The 20,621-nt window shown below is 39.7% G+C and overlaps 2 protein-coding genes across 4 annotated transcripts in view; one reads left to right on the top strand and one right to left on the bottom strand.

The window, feature by feature from the left end:
* Positions 1-2,700: 2,700 nt before the first annotated feature.
* LOC102227691 (NACHT, LRR and PYD domains-containing protein 3-like) lies at positions 2,701-15,127 on the top strand. 2 transcript variants are annotated; one of them, XM_014470512.2, is made up of 9 exons: positions 2,701-2,762; positions 5,031-5,316; positions 6,561-8,361; positions 8,958-9,134; positions 9,662-9,838; positions 10,857-11,033; positions 11,399-11,575; positions 12,228-12,380; positions 13,238-15,127. In XM_014470512.2, the coding sequence occupies exons 2-9, from the start codon at positions 5,037-5,039 to the stop codon at positions 13,242-13,244; spliced, it is 2,949 nt and encodes a 982-aa protein (XP_014325998.2). In that variant the 5' UTR covers positions 2,701-2,762; positions 5,031-5,036; the 3' UTR covers positions 13,245-15,127. The 2 variants fall into 2 exon arrangements, with proteins under 2 accessions (XP_014325998.2, XP_023192261.1); XM_023336493.1 differs by having other exon boundaries at positions 12,228-15,127.
* Positions 15,128-15,875: 748 nt separating this feature from the next.
* The window catches only part of pde1a (phosphodiesterase 1A), a 47,577-nt gene continuing 42,831 nt past the window's right edge, over positions 15,876-20,621 (bottom strand). For both annotated transcript variants that reach the window (XM_023336494.1, XM_005803785.3), the window contains 2 exons: positions 19,200-19,394; positions 15,876-19,113 (listed from right to left, as the gene is read on the bottom strand). In XM_023336494.1, the coding sequence (XP_023192262.1) occupies positions 19,067-19,113; positions 19,200-19,394 (242 nt within the window). In that variant the 3' untranslated portion in view covers positions 15,876-19,066. The remainder of the gene's footprint in view (positions 19,114-19,199; positions 19,395-20,621) is intronic.

Raw genomic sequence — 20,621 nt, 5'->3', positions numbered from 1 at the left:
TTGCTGAGATAATTGATTGTGGAAAAGATGTGGTAAACACTATGAATTGTTAATGGAACAATGTTCTAAGACACACATTACGTACTGTATTAGTTTGATAAGTTTTATATTGAAGCGTTTATTTGGATAAAGATGCTGATTGTGCCCTAACTATTATTTTATATTAGTATTACATTTAATTTCTAATTAAATGCAATACTGTTTGTAATTTATGTTGTGTGGTTCTCTCAACACATCTGGCTAAAATGGTTCTGAAATCTTCCAGAGTCCTGGGTCAGCAAATCTGATGCATCTAACCAGAGGGCCCTGCCTCCGGTTATTGGGGGCAGCTTATCAACAATGGCTTGCAAATGTCCGAACACAAAAGGCTCAGAAAATATTGTAATCATTCCTCAAGCTCACGCATTCAAATATGACAAATAATGTTTGGAGAACATAAAGATGTTAAGGTGCAGGCTCCCAGATGCAAAGATTTTGGAAAATTGCATTTTTAACTGACCTCATCCAGAAAAGGGCAGAAACATTTTTAAAATAAATACTTAATACATATGCAGAAATGCTATTTTGAAAAATATATTAAAACTAGAATATTTCTGGAGAAATTTAAACTGCCCTGTCAAAGTGTGCCTGTCAGAACGCTAATGCTCAGCGTTCTGATGCTGAAGATTAGCATCGGTGCTAAAGTAAGCTACAGTGCACTCAATAGCATGTGGAGAATTACAAGCATGTTTACTAACATGGACTTACTCCATTCAATATGTTAAAATTAGTGTATAAACTAAAATGATCCAAAATGCTAATGTTAGCCTAAATGCTGTCAGTAGCATGTGGGATATCACTAGCATGTTGTCTTACTTTGACTTGCTCCATATAGTATGTTAATGTTGACTGTAAATGTTGACTGTAATAAAGTAAAGTATTTTGTACAATGTTTGGTGAAATTCTATCCTAGGTCTTTTGGATCCTTTGGATCTAAGAAGCTTAAATAATAAGTTTCTTAGATTGCCACACCTGGTCTAGACTACGCAAAACTGTTGTGCTTAAATACGGATTTCTGCGTCTTTGTTCAGAACAGTTTCTCCTGCTGTTTAGTGGAAGGAAGTAGTTCTCTGTTTTTTGCTCTTCTTGCCCTATTCTCAATTCACACCTTAGTCCTACACCTAACCCTATTATTACGAATGTGAAGTCTGATGCATCAATTTTATTTGACAGCTGAAAACAGATTATTTGTCATATTACATGGTCTATTCAAGCTCTGTTTTCATCTATATTACATGTTTCTTACACACATTATGGTGAAATCCAAAACTATTTTAACCTCATTTGGTAAATACAGGTCAAAATGTTAAACTTCAACTTCCAAAAGAGAAGTGTAATTGCCGAATTCGGCCACATGGTGGCAGCACAGGTTCGTCCTGGAGTAAGGAATTGATGTTGGAACAAACCCAGTCTACGTTAGAACTTTTAAAAGGTAAAAGTCATGAGATTAATAAATAATACACATATTAAAATTATAATTAAAATGACTGCATATATTATTTTCATTTAATAACACTGCAACACATAAACAAAATAAGAATATATTTTATGCAACTACATTAAAAGGTCATCCACAACTTTTTAAAATCAACATATATAAATAAGTGTCTTCTACCCTGTTTGCACTGGGTGAGATATACAGGTGAGAATCTGTCAAATAGTTCAACATAGCAAGTTGAACTATTTGACTTTATTTAATAAATTCTTTTTTTTTAAATCCCTAATTCTTTAGGAAAAAAATACCAAAATGTTATCAGACTGTCAGGTCTACATGAGGAATGACATCAAGCTTTTACACAAATTAATACATTTATTTAAGAAAAATGCATGTTTTGTTTTAAAAGCATTCTTAACATTTTTCAAGATGTTAAATGAATTAAATTGGGTTTATTTATAAGGCATGAATTCCCAACAGATGTACTGTAAAGACACTCAACCAAAGACATAGTGTCTGTATTCAGAAATATTTAGTCAGTTTAATCACATCATGTAGATTCAAATTCAAAAACACTCATCCTGGATCTATCCTATTTACTGAACAATGCAATAAAGTTTGTTTATTTCAATTGGTAAGAAGTTGTTGTTTTTTTCAATCTGAGGAAACCCAGCAGGTTACATCGAGTCACTGACTTTGCAGCAAACCCTGATACTGAGCAGCAACTATTATTATTATTATTAGTCTTGTTTTTATTGTATGTTGTTGGGTAGAACTACGGTGCAATGTAGATGGACAAAAATCCTAAAATGTGTTTTAAACATGAAGAATGTCTTGTTATAAGTCTTGTATCAAGATATTTTTCATGTTTTAAGTGAAATAATGTGCCAGTGCAACTAGCACTTTTTAAATCAATATTAATGAATTAGGTGCTTAGAACAAACTCCTATATCTTTCTGAAAAGTTACTTGTAAGTTAGTTTTGTCTTATTTCGAGTGCATTCACCTGTTTGCACTAGAAACTAGATCAAGAAGTAAGGTTAGTAAGGCTTGGTGTTTTTGGAGTGCATCTCAGGTTAAATCTGAACTTGATGATCTGCATTTGTTTCCTTGTAAAGCAACGATTATCAGAGAGGATTCCTAACATGTTTCAACACAGATGTACACACCTACTCTGTAAGAAGGGGGCGTTGGTGGGTCAGGTATAATAAGATAAGTAGAAACCGGTTTATTTGGCTCAGACTCCATTTGTGAGCAGAGCAGAAGGAGAACCAAAAATCTAGACCAGGGTGAGTGTTTACTGCACATTCTTCTTGTTTACCTCCTGTCTTGAGAGGGTGTCTTCTCTTTGAACTTTTTGTACCGCAGTGAACATTTTAAAACTCAATTTTTGTAGTTTAGTCAAACTGAAATTATGCATTCATTGTGAGAAGGAGGGGAGGGGCTTCGAGTGAGTCAGTGAGTCATAAGATAAGGAGAAACAGATTATTAATTTGGCTTCACTGGCTTTTAAAAAAAATCCCTATTAAATACTTATATTAGCATAACATGATAGGATTTTTTTTAAACACTCAGCCTTGGCAAAAACTAGGCTCTTGGCCTGATTTTTAAGTCGTGCTATGTAAAAGTACTCACCATTTGAACATCAATCATATTTAGTCACCTCCCAGTTTTATTTTTGTGAGTCAAAGTGTTGCATAATTGGGAAGTGAAAGGAAACTGAGGTATGGTGTTGTGATTTGCGATCAAAATATTCAGCAACCTTCATTTCAGCCTGGGCTGCACAGTTTTTAAAAGCTCGTAAAGTTGCATTCAAACATGGACCTTGTTTATCAGTGAGAAAAAAATATTTCTGGAGCCAGAAACTCATTTTGAGAGTAATTTAACTTAGAGTTTCTAGAAAGAGTTTGCTGAACCTTTTTTCAGAACAGAGATTATTTTCTGGACTATAAATTAGTAATGTCTGCCTTAGTCAATTGTTCTGAAAATGATAATTAGCAGGAAGGAATCTCAATATGTCCGACTACTCAGTGTAACCAGAGAACTATACTGTGAAAAAAATGTCTCTAATTTACAGTAAAATACCAGCAGCTGTGGTTGCCAGAATTTTACCGTATAAAAACTGTAAAATCCTGTAAAATTCTGGCAACCACAGCTAGAAATAAAAATAAATATATATAAAATAAATATAATTTATTTTACCGTAAATTATACAAATAGTTTTTACATTGCTCAGATTAGATGCTTCACTTGTAGTTGCAAATCAACTATCATCTCTGTACAGCAGGTATAGAGGAAAGAAACATTTGGTGCTCATATCAATTCTCTTATTGATGACTTCAATGAGACGACTTCAGAGACAGAGACAGTTTGTTTTAGTTCTTCATGAAGGTTTTGTTGTTCTACTGATGATGAACCAAGAAATATTTCAGACTTTAGCATGTCTCAGCCTCTCATAATGTAAATTCCTGTCCATCTGTGATTCTCCAGCAGTTTAAGGAGGAATTTTATTTCCCAGTTATAGATTTGTCCCACCTGTATATTGGGGTTTGAACGACTTCATGTAGATGTAATTACTAAAGGTGGGGAAGTATAAGTTATAAGTATAAGTCACATGACTTATACTCAAGTCAGATTCCAGTCATTAATAGTAAGACTTTAGACTTGACTTAGAGAAAAAAATCAGAGACTTGGACTTGAATTTGACTTTTACACCAAGAACACCAAAAAAAAAAACCTGGAGGAAAAAACGAGAGATGAAAAAAACGTTCAAAGCAGATATGCTCCCGTAAGTAATTTCTTTTGGGTACATCAATGATGAAGTATCCAACAAAAGACATACAAAACCTGCCAGAAGAGGATCTCAGATAGAGATGCAACAATTTCCAACTTTGTTTGACATTTCAGTGCTGAAACCTGTTGTCAGTTTCTATGGCAACAAGTCTGCCTGTAGCGTAGCCAACACAGAGTGTGAGAAAAAAAGAATGGTAGGCGGTACTTTTCTTTTGCTATGAGATAGCTGACTTTAGCTAATTTCGTATTATTAGCAAGTGTTCTCTGGACTATGTTGATGATATGATACAGCTTATTATTTACATTTAACATATAATTGCAACATTGTTTAAAAAAAAGACTCGAAAGGACTTGAAAATCCAAGTTTTAGACTTGGGACTTGACTCAACTTTTGCCTGTCTTGACCTGAGACTTGACTTGACTGTCTTTACTTGAGACTTGACTTGAGACTTGAGGATAAAGACTTGAGACTTGCACAACACTGACTTGGTCACACCTCTAGTAGTTATGGACAGACATCAAGCAGCTAGGAATGCAAGAGCAGCTGCTCAGACTTCAATGGACTGTAAATTCATGTGCTCTGACATGTCTATGGTGATGTCTACACACAATTTCATAGTATGTAAATGTTTTGTGCAAGTTTCAGAATGTCTCCCTACAGCAAACTTCAGTGTGAAAGCTGTACACTTTCGAAGGAGTGTACAGCTCCTTCTTCTTCTGATTAGAAGAAAAACCAAGAGATTTTCTTCTGATTTATGTTGTAGGTCGAGATGTGTGAGGAGGAAAAACTTGCTGGCATCCTGGATGATATAGCTGATCATGAATTTGATAACTTCAAATGGCACCTAAAGAGAGAGATCTGGAATGGCATAGATCCCATCAAAACCTCCAAGCTGGAGAGGGCGGAGAGGCTCGACATCGTGGACCTAATGGTGCAGAAATACCAGGTTGCTGGAGCTGTAACAGTTACAAGGATTATTATGGAGAAGATCAAAAGAAATGACCTGGTGAAGAAGCTCAGTGAACCAAGTCCTGAAGCTCCAGTTGAAGGTCAGTAACAGACAGGAGAACTTCATATCCTTCTGAGCCCCAAAACTCAGAAAGAGTTTTGGGATTCTGTATTTCAGATGCTTGGAGCAGAGGTGCATTAGACAAGAAACCTTTCACCCTCAGCAAAGACTGGTTCAGGATCGTTAGACCACATGATGCCCAGAATCATCAGAAGACATAATCTGGGCATGATTTATTCACTGGTAATCAGCCTAGTGAAGCTGTTGATCTTGATGTACGAGAAAACTCAGGGTTTTAAGAAAATGGCTGCTTATCAATTAAGTGTTAGTTGATCAGTTAGATCAGTCAACTTTTGATGAACTCATTAGTCAATAGCTTATATCCTAAAAGTCTGAGTCAACATAAAGGCAGAGCAGAACAATGCTACCTGTGCTCAGACCTGTTGAGTTGGAAAACTGTGTTTGTTGATGTGAGGCAGACCACAGACTCGCTTCTTTGTGAATTTAATGAGGTCGTACAAGGGCTCTTTTTAGTTTATCTCACAGCACATGTTAAAATGCTCACACTATCCTCAAATAAAGCATTGATTAGTAAGTGTATAAAGGCATGTTCCATAGATAAAAGAAATATTGCATTCACTTCACTGGCAAGGCAGGGATGAAATCTGTGGGTTGAGTCTTTAGACAACAACCTTCTGCAGACATAACATCATGTCTGCTTGAAAAAAAAAAACAATCTTTTGGATGAATGATTTTACTTATCTGATTCTGGGAATTCATTTCACTCCAAAGAACTTCCATTCCACATTCACCATTATTCCCCTTTCTTTGGGCTTTCATCTTAGTCTTTCTGCCAGGTTTGTCCTGCCCATTAAGCAAACATAATTTGGGGAAATGGTGACAGACTTTAGTTAGAATAAGAACATGTAGAGCTCTATGGTCTGACACACCTATTTGTGGGTCAAAATCTATGAAAAGTCTTTTCTGCAGATGGGCATGAAAGGAACAAGGCGACCTCTTGTGTAAAATGGGTTGGAATGCTCAGCACAATTCATGTACAGGAGTCCATTTATTAATAGGCAAAGTTGCACAATTTTCTCTCTTTATGTTTTTCTTTTTCATGTCTGTCATTTTCAGTCTCAGGTTTTGTCTGAATTAAATTCTCCTCATGGTCTGTAGTTGCAATGACCCCCTCGATTAAATAACTTGACATAAAAACAATACATTTATGTGAGTCTTAATTTGCTGAAGTGTTTCCTCTTGTATCTTTGCTTCATTGTTCAGATTTTGCTGATCGGTGTCAACATGACCACAAAGAATATCTGAAGAAGACATTGCAATGTCTCCGTGAAGGCATTGCAGAAGCTGGAAAAAAAACCTTTCTAAATGATATCTACACAGAGCTCTACATCTTGGATGGAGGAATTGGACAGGTTAATAATGAACATGAAGTCAGACAGATTGAAACAGCAACCAGCAAACCAGGCAAAACAATACAACTAAAAGACATCTTTAAACCCCAACCTGAAACAAACGAATCAATTAAAACAGTGATGACAAAGGGAGTAGCCGGCATTGGGAAAACAGTCTTAACACAGAAGTTCACTCTGGACTGGGCTGCAGACCAAACCAGCCAGAACATCCAGTTCATATTTCCATTCACTTTCAGAGAACTGAACACAATGAAAGAGAAAAGGTTCAGTTTGGTGGAACTAATTCATAAATTCTTTATTAAAACCAGAGATGTCTGTTGCTTTGAGCAGTTCCAGGTTCTGTTTATCTTTGATGGTCTGGATGAGAGTCGACTTCCTCTGGACTTCTACAACAAAGAGATCCTGACTGATGCTACAGAGTCCACCTCAGTGGATGTTCTGCTGATAAACCTCATTAGGGGAAAACTGCTTCCCTCTGCTCTCCTCTGGATAACCACACGACCTGCAGCAGCCAATCAGATCCCTCCTGAGTTTATTGACATGGTCATAGAGGTCAAGGGGTTCACCGACTCACAGAAGGAGGAGTACTTCAGGAAGAAATTCAGAGATGATGAGGAGAAGGCCAACAGGATAATATCACACATAACAGCATCCCGAAGCCTTCACATTATGTGCCACATCCCAGTCTTCTGCTGGATCACTGCTGATGTACTGGAGGATGAGTTGAAGAACAAAGAAGGAGGAGAGCTGCCCATGACCCTTACTGAGATGTACATCAAGTTCTTGGTAGTTCAGATCAAAATCAAGAAGAAAAAGTATGATGGAGGAGCAGAACAAGATCCAGACATCAGTAAGATGGTTCAGTCTCTGGGAAAACTGGCTTTGGACCAGCTGCTAAATGGAAACCTCATCTTCTATAAATCAGACCTCCAAGACTGTGGCGTAGAGATGAAAGATGTTTCTTTCTCAGGAGTGTTCACTGAGATCTTTAAAGAGGAGACGGGGATAGGCGAAACCTCTGTCTACTCCTTTGTTCATCTGAGCCTCCAGGAGTTTCTGGCTGCAGTCTACATGCTCCACAGTTTCACCACAAGGAATACAGAGGCAATGATGATGTTCCTGGAAGAAGATGACCACTCATCTTTGTATTACTTCTTCACGTTTTTCATGAACCTGTCCAAGAAAACAGACCATGGCTACTCACTGGATGAGTTCCTGAAGAAAGTCATGGAGAAATCCCTCAGCAGTGAAAATGGCCACCTGGACCTGTTTGTTCGCTTCCTTCATGGCCTCTCTGTGGAGTCCAACCAAAGACTCTTAAGAGGCCTGATGGGTCAGACAGAGAACAGTCCAGAAACAATCCACAGAATCACCGACAATCTGAAGAAGATGAACACTGATGATATCTCTCCTGATAGAAGCATCAACATCTTTTACTGTTTGATGGAGATGAATGACCTCTCATTTTGTAAGGAGATTCAACAGCTCCTGGAGTCAGGGAAGAAACTCTCAGAGGTCCAATGCTCAGCTCTTGCCTACATGCTGCAGATGTCAGAGGAGGTTCTTGATGAGTTGGACCCAGAGAAGTACAACACAACAGCAGGTGGACGACAGAGACTGGTTCCAGCTGTGACAAATTGCAGGAAAGCTGTGTAAGTCCAGATGTCTTCATGGTCTGAATGCTGATTTGGCCTAGCTGTCCTCCTGTTTTTCTTCATTCTTCAAGAGATTGCTTCTAGACGGTTTTTGGCCTTTAACATCTTCCTTCACCCTTTGGACTATTTCAACTATTCAAATATCTAAATGTTCTGCTCATCCAGGACAGCACTGTTCCAGCGTTTGGTATTTAGAGATTTTTTTTATCATTTTAAAAAATATCCCACTTTTATCAGTTCTTATATTGAAATTAATAGAAAGTGCAGAGAACTCTAGAAAAATCTCTTTTTTTATATGAAAGACCCAATCATCCAGAGACACGTTTTAAACTTCTAACACCTCTTTACTCATTGGGCTGTTACCACATGATTCACCTTTTAGGATCTTTAGCTGTTATTATAAAATATCTGCTTAGGTTTTATGGAAACTTGGACCATTATGACTTAAGCAACTATTTCTTCTAACACCCAACCCTTTGTTTCTTTGAGGCAATGGACAGACCACTACAGATGCATATTATCATATTTTACTCTGTGTTTATAACAGATTGTGTGATTGTAATTACAATTTACTATTTCTTCTCTAATCACAGACTTGGTGGCTGTTGGCTCTCAGAGACTGAATGTGAAGTTGTGGCCTCAGCTCTGCAGTCCAAACCCTGCCATTTGACTGAACTGGAAATAAGTCAGTTCTGCAAACTGAAAGACTCTGGAATGAAGCATCTGTGTGCGATCCTGGAGACTTCAGTCAGCATAGTGAAGAGTTTGAGGTTTGTGTTCTCTATTTACCCAATAAAATCAGTCATTGATATTTTAATATTCATTGTAAATAATAATTTTAATCTGATGTATTTTCTTTTAAAACAAACTCTTGTCAGAATATTATTTCTAAAATGCCTTACCTCATAAATTAATTATTTTCCTTATTTCTGACTTTCAGACTGAACATTATTTTTCAATTCTTCTCACTTTAAAATGCTTTTGACTGCTGAACAAAAATGAGGAAAATAAGTCAATGTCTTCCAACACTTAATGTCATCAAGTAACCTGTGTGTAATGTGTGCAATATGTTGGATTTAAAGACTAATGCTTAGGTACATTAGTGTTAGGAGGGACATATGGAAAGGTTAAGGTTTTCATCCAATCCATGGAAAACAGGGATGAAGCTAAGACAGAGCACCTATAATTTTTACATGCAGTGAATTTATTTAATTTCTAAATTTTTGTTGTTTTTTTGTTCATAATTCAGTTTTAGCCTTCATCCTGTTGGCTCAACTAACATGTTTTCTTTGTTCAGGTTGGAGAGCTGCTGTTTGTCAGAGACCAGCTGGTCTTCTCTGTTCTCAGCGCTGAAGTCCAACCCCTCCCATCTGACAGAACTGAACCTGAGTGGCAACCAAGACCTGAAAGATTCTGGAGTGAAGGAGCTCTGTGGTTTCCTACATACGCCTCTCTGCAAAATACAAAAACTGAGGTCAGAAACCATGTTTTAGTGTGGAGATGATGTTTCTGATGTCAAATTTGTATTGCCACTTAACTTTATCTTTGTCTACTTTCACCAATGGGCAAATGTTGTTTTCTTGACCATTTTTGTTATTATCCCCTTGGCGAGTTACTGGAAAAGGCTCTGGAAGCTATTGGTTGCTAGTTAGTGATGTGCTGGAGACCTCTGATGTAACATTGAGGAAGACTTCTGTGAATAATTTAGGAGGAGCTGCATCAGGTGGAGAATCTATTGGCTTTAAATGTCTGACTACCTCCTGCAGAGATGATAGTCACACGTTCAAAGCTGTCAAAGATGACAAAGCAGGGCACCGAGACTTATCTGGAACTCGGTGGAGGTGACTCTCTCAATAAAATGCTTCAAAAAGTTTCACCTGCAGCAGGCCAGGGTTTAGTCCAGTCTGTGTGTGGCATTAAGAACAAATAAAACCCAAAGATCATTTGACCCATCACATCGGAGACATGTTTTCTTTTGACGTCCTTAACAATTTTTAGTAATGACGCCAGCAATCCTTTAATATTTGAACTGACACCTATGATCGGTCTGGCAGACCCAGTGTTATCATCTAACCAGTTCCCAAATTGGGTTCTAGGACGTCTGATGTTTAATGGACCCACACAATGCAGAACCGTATTACTGGTGGAACAAAGCCATAATCTCAGATCCGCAATATCATTACGCACCAGTCCAGTGGGATGGCCTGGGACTGATTAAAACCACGTGAAAACTGACCAGCAGGGGAAGAGTTGAAGACAGGACAGAGCTGACCAGCAGGTTGCTATAGAAACTTAGTCCAGATATTGTTGTCTTACACACAACCCACTCTGACACCAGTCAGCCCATTCTCCTCTGACATCAGTTCATCATGTTTCTGTGATTTCTACAATCAGTGAATTTATTTCATTTCTACATTTTTTTAATATGTTTATATTTCAGTTTTAACCTGCAATTTACTGACTTCAGCTCACATGTTTTAACCTATTTTCAGATTGCAAGACTGCGACTTGACAGAGGTCAGTTGTGCTTCCCTGGTCTCAGCTCTGAAGTCCAACCCCTCCCATCTGACAGAACTGAACCTGAGCCTCAACTATGGCCTGAAAGATGCCGGAGTGAAGGAGCTTTGTGGTTTTCTTCAGACTCCTTTCTGCAAAATACAGATATTGAGGTCAGAAGCCATATTTTGAGTTTAGCGCTGATATTTCTGATGTGAAACTTGCTTTGCCACAAAGCTATAGGCATATGGAAGATATTTTTGTGATCCATACTGAGGGCCTCCATGGAAAAGTTTGTTTCTTCTTCTCTGGCTTGACCCAGTTAAAGTTTCTTTGTTTTTAATGAAGCACAAGCAGTTCATCTTCCCAACACCATATTCAACCAATCAGAGCACTAATTTCACAGGCATTAACCACGTCTACAGAGAGAAGGTCAAAGGTCAGATTGGATAAAAAAAAACAACTATCGGATATTTCTTTGTTCATATTTAACCTGCATCCTGTTGATTTCAGCTCACATGTTTTATTCTTTACTCAGATTGAGCAGCTGCAGTTTGTCAGAGATCAGCTGTGCTTCTCTGGCCTCAGCTCTGAAGTCCAACCCGACCCATCTGACAGAACTGAACCTAAACTACAACAAACATCTCAAAGATGCTGGAGTCCAAGAGCTCTGTGGTTTCCTACAGAGTCCTGACTGCAAAATACAAAAACTCAGGTACAAGCTTATTTCCGTTCATATTTTGGTGAATTTTTCGGTATAGTTTGAAAAAGAAAGGTCATATCTTCTGCTCTGATAAATATTTGTCCTGAATTTCTTCGTGGAGTTGGAGCTAATGTTCAACTCAGTCCCTCTGTGTTACTGAGTTTGACCCCTGATCTAAGGTCACAACAGGACAGCGTTCAGACGCTCAGTGTGTATAAAAAAAAAACTCTCATGTGAAGCAGGTCAGAGGTCATTCAACCCAGTTTAGAAAAAAGAATTTCAGGTTCTGAAATGTAACACGAACAAACATATAATCACTGATTTATTCTTTAACACTTTAACACAGTTTTACGTGAAATGTTCTCCATGACTCCATGTTTTTGTGGCTGTGCAAAAATTAAGATTTATCTGCATTAATCTACATTTGTTCACATTTCCTCCGAAATTTCTCCAAATTTGTTTATTTTCTGGGAACATTGAATAATTTGGCTGCAGGAGCTGAGTTTGTATTGATGCAACATTTTAAGACTTGAAGTAAGCAGGTCTTTGTGAAAGCAGCAGCATGATGTCATTAATATTAAGTAGCGATCTTTAACTGGTTCTGTTGGATTGTCTTAACCTTCATCTGGTTGGCTTCCGCTTTCGTCTTGTGTTGTTTATTCAGTTTGGTGAACTGCAAGCTGTCAGAGATCAGCTGCGCTTCTCTGGCCTCGGCTCTGAAGTCCAACCCCTCCCATCTGAAACGACTGGACTTGCTTTCGAACAAACTGAAGAGGTCAGATGTTCAGCAGCTGAAGGATCTCGTAAAAACTGTAAGGTCAGTATATGGTTGTGAGTGAGTCCGGCTACGGTCAGCAGTACTGAAATTATCCCAGTTCAAAGCATCAAAGCAAAGCTCTAGTGTTTCCAGTAAAGCTGGAGCTTCAGGAGAATATCAACAAGCTTCCTGATTGGACACACGGGCAACGAGATAGAATCTTGTTGTGTTCCTGTTTCCAGGGATTCAAGCTTGATTCCAGCTCCCAGTTTTTCAGTACGTCTTGAGACAGTGCTCTTAATTGTTCAACCTGTGGCAGCATCTTAGATCTGATCTAAGACTGTTTGTTCTCTGAGTTCAAAAGAAAAGGAAAAAAACTGATCAGCTTCATCTTTGTCACTGCTCTGAGATCAGTCTAACTGCAGCCTGGAAATCACTGGCTCTTATTTCACAGTCATTACATTTAGTCACCAGGTGGTCTTTCTGCTGAAGTCCACTCGTCACAGCAGGACATTTGTCCTTCTGTCCTTAGTTTCATCCAGATGTGTTCAGGGACAGCCTCCATGTTTATTAGTCGGCTGATGTTTCAATGACTTGATGAGGTGTTCGCCAGCAGCAGATAGTTTGTGTGTTTTGAATGGAGCAGCAGGAAATCCGTCACCAAAGTGTTTGTGAAGCAACGAAGGCTACGTGAACCTCAGCGGTTTATTTCCTCTGTTTACTTGAATGGAGCCTTCCGAGGATACTAAGTGTGTGTGAGCTTGGAGTTCATCGTGTTCACTCCAGCATGATAGGATGAGAGCTGGAGGTAAGATGTCCCTCCTGCTCTTTCCATTGGATGTGCTGCATCAGTGACTGTCAGTCGAGGCTGGCAGCGCTCACTGATCTCCTCTGTCGCTCCTCTCTTCTCTCTGCAGGGCGTAGTGAGAGAGAGAAGCATCGTTGTGTCCTGATGACTCTCCTGATGACCTGCTTGAAGATGCGGTTGAAAAGAGATTCACGATGATGAACTTTGAGATGAAAGATTTTTTTTTATCCTGTTTATTTTCTCATGTCTGTTGTTAAAGTTTCAAAAATATAAGAAGACGTGGGTCGGCTGATTCCCTCTCCATACGTTTCAGGACTGAAAAACTGGGAAAAGACCATGTTCTAACATTCAGCTCTTAATTATATATTTACTTAGTTATATGCCTTAGTTATCAAACAAGATAAACATAGTGTGTTAGTTCCATAGTTGTTGCTTGCTTTATTGTTGACACCATAATCCATGGTTTTACCTAAGTGGTGGGTGTCTGAAATAGATACTTCATTGATACATCTTATAAATGTACATTGTTCTGAACAATATGCAGTTGGGGAAACTTTCTGCTTGGGTCAGGTAGATAAGCTCAGCAGATATCTGCTGCAGTCTCACCCAGCTGGTTGTATTTATCTAAACCACTGAGTCACAGCTGATTTTCCACATGCTCCTTTTCCCCCCCTATTTTTCTACCTTAACACTGTCATTTAGTGTCTGATATTTAGTGATGCGTTTTCTGTGCCGAAGCTTCGGAGCGCGTATCGAGACTTGTGTTGCAGCAGCTGGCGGTGAAGTTTGAAGCGTCGTATTCGGGGCATACCAAGCGACCTATTCAAGAATTGCTTCACCAGTTTGCTTGTGCATAAAAAAAAAAGAAAAAAAGGCAAAATGCTGCTTTTTCACCCGTCACATTTTCTTATTTTAGGATTTTTATTGTGTGTGCGTTTGCAATTAATTTGAGCGCCTTTTTTGCGATGCACCCCTAGGGCTGAAATGATTCCTCGAATGACTCGAGTTCCTCAATTAGAAAAATTCCTCGAGGTAAAATGTATCTGCCTCGAAGCTTTGTTAAAGTATGTTTTATTATGTAGCGCCCCGTGTTCCGGCCGGGTCGTTATTTGTGTCGGGCAGCGCTCTCACTTCTGCCTATGAGTTGTTGCTAAGTGCTAGCGGCATGACGTCAGATTTTCCGGGTTTTTATCGTTTTCTGTGGGACCAATAAGCATTTTTAAAAATTGACTGGCACCTTTCTCCTCCCGTAACTCCATGTTTTGAGAGAGAGGGATTTTTCCACAGTATTCTATTAATAACAATAATCGCTAGAGTACTCAATTACTAAAATATTCCAGTCCTCGGACCCTCTCCTAAGGTTCACACATAGTAATAATAAATCATTACTTGTCAAAAAAAAAAAAAACAAATAACAACACTGAGGAACCTGTATTCTAATTTCCTTCTTATTTCTGATGGTTTCAAATGTGAAGGTGTCGTGGACAAATGAGCTGTAATGTGTGTTTGACTACTGACATCTGCGCCCTGTGAGCCTGAGCACAGTAAAGGTTTTTGTTTTTAAGTTGTAAATAAATAAGCTCCCAAAGTTTGCAACAAGCTTGGGAGTTACAATCCTTTCCTCCATTGTTTTATATAAACAGATTAAGTCTATAATCATAATTTAGGTATTAGTATCACAAACATGATTTACTTCTTTATTCATGTCAGGCTTCACGCATCACGTCGTTTAACATGTATTGTTCACTTGATGTTGCGGTGGAGCGAATGAGCGTCGGCTCTTGAGTCCAACAGTTGGATGAAACGCCTCAGTGCTTCACGAAGCTTCATCTCGCCATGACTGCTGACATTGTGTTTCTTTGGATCAATGAAGATTCAATTCAAAATCAGCTCCACTTAGTGGCTTCATGAGTTTTGATCTGAACTTGATTCGACTGGAAAGTTTCTCTCTGATTGATTTTCAACTGAAACATGTGAAATAAAACTCGATTCAACGGTTTCCAGGCTGCAGTTTTCCTCATTCTCATGCAGTTTTTGGATGTTTTCTTTTTTTAAATATTTTCTATAGATGTTTGGTCATTTTATTTGCTGCTGCAATGATCAGGAAATAAATTAGAGAGATGCAGCTTTTTTGATTACTTTACATCAAACCTTTTTTATTTTCTTCTTTATGAAGGTAACATCTAAAAAAAGGATAAAGATAAAGTTTATTGCGCTCTGGCATCTCCTTTAGTTGCACTGGAAACACTTTCTGGAGCAGAGATTTTCAGATCTTCTTGTTTGGAGGTTCTGGTTGTGTTGGATCTGTGAACAGGGGTGATGGATTCTATTGAATTCAAGATGGTGTCAAACAAAACTCGTATATTTAATCATGTTCAGGGACAGTGGGGGGGTCAAACCTTCACCTCACAGCTTCTCATCAACACTGTGAATGTTGGAATGTTTTCATCAAAAATCCAAACGTGAGTCACTTCCATTTTTCCTGTCCTGGTATTTCTGATGCACTATAACTAGAAGTTGCTCCACAGCGCAGGCAGAATCACATCCAGAGTATTTAAGTGTTTACAGTAATTAAGGAAGAAAGGTCACGTCTCATCTTTGGGAATATATTTGGTTCCAGTTTTGTTTTTGTTTTTTGTGAAATCCATATGATACAATCTCAAAGATGGCAGAAGTTCAAAAAATTGTTTTACTGCAACCATCAAATGTAAGTAAGATTAGAAGAAAAAAGAGCAGAGAAAAAGAAGCAGAGTTTAGGATGTTTAATACAATAAATTACTGTACAGCAGACACACACACACACACACCCACTCTCTCTCTCTTTCTCTCTCGGCCTCCCATTTCCAACATACACACTCTGTAACACAAAGAGCCAAGGATACACAACGACCACAGCGAACATCGCAGGAACAAGCACAGTGATCTGAGCGTCTACAGAGTATTCACTGTTGGTCATCTTGGCTTAGCGCTGGCTCTTTGGCCATTCATGTGGAAACCAACAATGACCTCATCGCCGTGGTAACACTGCGGCGGTCCCGTCGTTTTTTCACAGTCAGCAGTTGCAACGGTAACACAGAGAAGAGAAACTGGCCGGACGATGAGCTGCAGTAGTCTGGTTGTTGTCAGATGACTGGTGCCGCCACTGAGTCACCGTTATTGATCTGTCTGCATGTGGAGGGTTCGTCTCTACTCTTTATACAAGGATGGTACAGATCCTAATATTATGCTATGGACACATTGTCCTAAAGAACAAGAAGACATTCCGTGCTGTATAAAACGTCTCGTGAAGAAGACACACGTAGTAAAATCCGGACCGCCTCACTGTTGCTGCTCTGCTCCCCACCTGGACACAGAGCAGCCTGTGTTGCCAGAGTCAAGCGTTGCTTTGGCAACACAAAGCGCTTCGTGTCATCCCAGGAAGAACTAATGGTGCTGTGACAACTGCTGGGTCTCTAACCGGAGAGACGTAAGGTAAGAACGGAGGGGTGACGGATTCTATTGAATTCAAGATGGTGTCAAACGGCCACATTTTTTTTTTGAGTTCTTAAAATAAATGCTTGTCTGAAGAGTCGCCTAAATTGCTCAGCTCTTCCGTTCCTCTTCTTGGTTTAAGGCGTGTTGTCATGGATCAGTGGACGAAGGACTCAAATTGAGGCTCACAATCAAACAGACCAGCATCTGATGACAGAGAAGTTTTTATTTGACTGAAACGAAGACAGATGCAGAAAGTCCATGAATAAAAATATGAAGAACATCTGAATGAGAGACGATTTAAATAAAAGGAACACAGAAGGAAACCATGGCTATGAGAAGAGAGGACAAAGTAACCCCATGAACTCTGGATGATAAAGTAGAGAATGAATTTTGGGAAGGCAAGCGCCATGTGAAAGCGGTGTGAAGAAATTAAACAACATCTTAGGACATGAAACGTAAAACAAAAACTGATGCTGACTGCTGAGCTTAAGATCAACTGGACTTTTAAAGGGCACAAATGAACACAAAGGTCACTGAGATAACTGGAAACGGACAAAAGCAACGATAAACAAAATTCCTGGAAAATGAACCGCTGAAAATCGTGTTTCAGCAGAATCATTTTAAAAAGCCAACTAGTGCAACATGCCTGGACAAAAGTGATGGTACCCGTAACTTGATATTTTGTTGTTTTAAGGTAAGAACTGCAATCAATCACTGTGTCAGTGAGGCTTCTGCACCTGTCAACAGGGACTTCGCCCCACTCCAGGGCAAACTGTTTGAGTTTTGAAGGGCGTCTTCTCCAGATGGCATATTTCAGCTCCTAGATGTCCTATTGAATGTAGAAGGACAATTCAGAACAGTCCGATGTTTTGCTCTTAGCCATCGTTTTGAGTTTTTAGCTGAGTTTTGTGTCACTATTTAGTTGGAAGACACTAGGCAGTGTATTTCTCTCCAGAATGCTCCCTTGAGATTTCATTTTATTCTGCACAGATTTCAGAGGAAGCAAAGCAAAGCAGCCCGAGAACATAACCCAGCCTCCTCTATGTTTGACAGCAGAGACTGTGATCTTTTCTAGGTCTGCTTCATTTTTGTGTGTCTGGACATACGGCCAATTTGTCCTGTGAAAAAGCTCAAATTTTGTCTCATCTGTCCAATGGACATTCTCCTAGAAGCTTTGTCTTGTCAATATGACAAAAACATCTCCAATACACATGTGTATGGCTTGTAATATTAATAACATTTTGTTAATCTTTTGTGATTTTCATCAGATGGAGATTATTGGAGGCAATTTTCTTTTTTACATTTACATTGAGTTTCAGATTTCACACCAAATCCCAGAGGGGTTGAAAAGTAGGCTTCATTGATGCAGAGCAGGACCAAAGAACGAGTGCGGAAGTTAAAACTACGTCTATCGATCACAATAAGCAACTATCAAACCTCAGACTTGACCGTGTCGGACCATACTGCCATAAAGACCTTTAAAGACGAGCGGCAAAAGCAAAGGAGGTGGATTAGTGGTGCTTTTCAACAAGCGATGGTGAAATGTGAAATGTCATCTCTGCTGCCTGGAAGTTGAATTGTTAGCATAGCATCACTGTCATGAGCCTGTCATACAGCCACAGCCTTCAGGTGGAGGCCTCTTCTGATTGGCTGTAAGACTTGATTTGATTGGGTTTGATCCCTCCTGTCCAAAGTATCACCATTCTCAACGACTCTTTGAAGGTACTTGGAAGATATGAATTACAATATTTATTTTTTAATTGAATTAGAGGACCAACGTTCCTGCACAATATTGAAAATGAACTCAGGTAAAGTGGCGGCAAACGTTGGCAGACGTCGAGGCCTGAAGAGTAAACAAAAGTAATGTAAGGAATTTAAAAGCTTGTTTGCGTCAGCATACTTACATCCACTTCAATACTTTGATTCGACGAGGATCTCAACACCAAGAACGTCCGTCACAGACGTGGAGGTGTGTTAGGTGATTACGACATACCTGAGCATGTGAAGTTGGAGCAGAGAGCAGAGCAGCACCATGGATTACTGAAGGCGTCTAAACAAAACTACACACCTGCTGAAGTCACCGCCACGGCTGCTTCTTAACAGCTTCGTGTTTCACTCGTCCTGATAAACGACGGTAATCGTGAACGGGGATTCGCCAACCATCACACACTCTTTGGTTGTTCCAGACGATTTACCTCTGAGCCTGACAGAAAATGAACCAGGAAGCTGCTAAGAAGCCATGATCTGATGAGGTGTGGGGGGAGGGTGTCACTCCAAAGTATGATTTATCCACATTCACTTGTAAACAGATAATCTGGAGGCCCTCTGGGGGCCACCGAGGGGCCACTGAGTCAGCTTCTTTACACAGAAGAGTCTAAACCCTAGTGGTTACTGCAACCGAGCTGCCTGTTGCCATGGTGATCTGCCAAAGTCAGATTAATAGAGGACTTGTAGTTTTGGGTCATCAGGCATTTTCAGGCACTTTGTCGTCCTCCTCTTCCTCCTCTGCCCCTGCAGAAAGTTAACGTGGTAGTGTGTGAGTTTTCATCCACATCTGGAGTTAAAAAAGCTTTTTTGTGTCATGTTCGTCTTCATACCGTTCCAGGTCAGGTGATCCACAGCCGTGTGGTCAGGTGATTCATCATCACACTTTTCAGCTGGAGCACAATCGTCTGAGTTCTGCGACGGATCTGTGACGCCGTGGCCGGGCGAGGCCTGGGGCGGGACGTCTGAGCCGGTGTCTTCACCTTCGTCTTTCGCCTCGGTCTCCTCTTTCTCCTTCTTGGCCAGCTCTGAGACACAATCGGGTTTCAGCTTAGGTCGACAAGAAGCATTTTAAAAGCTAAACATCAGAACTCTGCAGGTTCAGAATAACCCTGGGCTCCCATGAAAAGATGACCGGAGCAGAAACTGCTTGGATCTTCACTCGCACAAGGCAGCAGTGCTAATGAAGGAAATGGAGCCCATCGGTCAGCAGTGATATCTGAAGCATGGTAAAGCTTATGACACCAACTTAAAATATTTCCCACGTCAAGTTGCAACCACAAACTTCAATGGAGGCTTCTGTGAGACGGACCAGCACAATGTTGTTTTATGATTTCAAACATTTTTCACCAGAGTGTTGTTAGCACGTTGTCAACGCCTTTTGTTGCAGATACACAGGCAGGTTTTTCGGGGCATGTCCCTACCAGCTGAGCACATGTACTGATTGTCTGAATAGATTGGATGAAGAATACATGAGATGAGTGATTCTCAAATCTTGCCACAGATTCTCAATTGGATTGAGGTGTGGACTTTGACTGGACCTTTTAAACACATGAATGTGTTTCGGGTCATTGTGTTGCTGGCAGGTGGAACACCATTCCAGTCTCACGTCTTCTGCTTCGTAAACAGTTTTTGTTTAGTTTTTTTCTTTAACCAGGTATGCCCAGTATTTAGCTCCATCCAACTTCCCATCAACTCTGACCATTCCTTGCTGGAAACAAAGCAACCCCACAGCATGATGCAGTCACAACCATGTTGGAGGGATACATACAAACTTAGTCTTCTTTGGCCTGCCAGCAAAACGTAACACTTTCCATATAGAGCAAATAGTTCAGTATTGGTATTTTCTGATTGGAGTTCCTTCCTCAAAATATCTGCAGTTTCCAATTAACCGCTCGTGAATAAGCTCAAACTGGACTTTTAGTTTTCTTTAAGAGTCATTATTTGTTCAAATATTCCTCAGAAGCCAGATTTATAGGGTCTACACCCGTTGACAGATTCTCCATAAGCGGTGGACCTCTGCAGCTCCTCCACAGTTACCATGAACCTCTTGGCTGCTTCTCTGACTAAAGCTCTCCTCGTCAAAGCCCAACAGTTCAGGTAGATGGTCATATCTTCAGTACTCAATGCTCTTTCCGTTTTCAGATGACTGACTGAGCATGGCTCTGTGAGATGTTCAAACCATTGTTCTCAGTTTGACATTGTTTGAGAGTAACGCTGTAAACGTCTAAACATGGATAATAAAGTAAGAGAAA

Source organism: Xiphophorus maculatus, chromosome 7 (assembly GCF_002775205.1).
Source record: "Xiphophorus maculatus strain JP 163 A chromosome 7, X_maculatus-5.0-male, whole genome shotgun sequence".
NCBI lineage: Eukaryota > Metazoa > Chordata > Actinopteri > Cyprinodontiformes > Poeciliidae > Xiphophorus > Xiphophorus maculatus.
The sequence above is the reverse complement of the archived record's forward strand: the minus strand, read 5'-3'. Positions and strand labels throughout refer to the sequence as shown.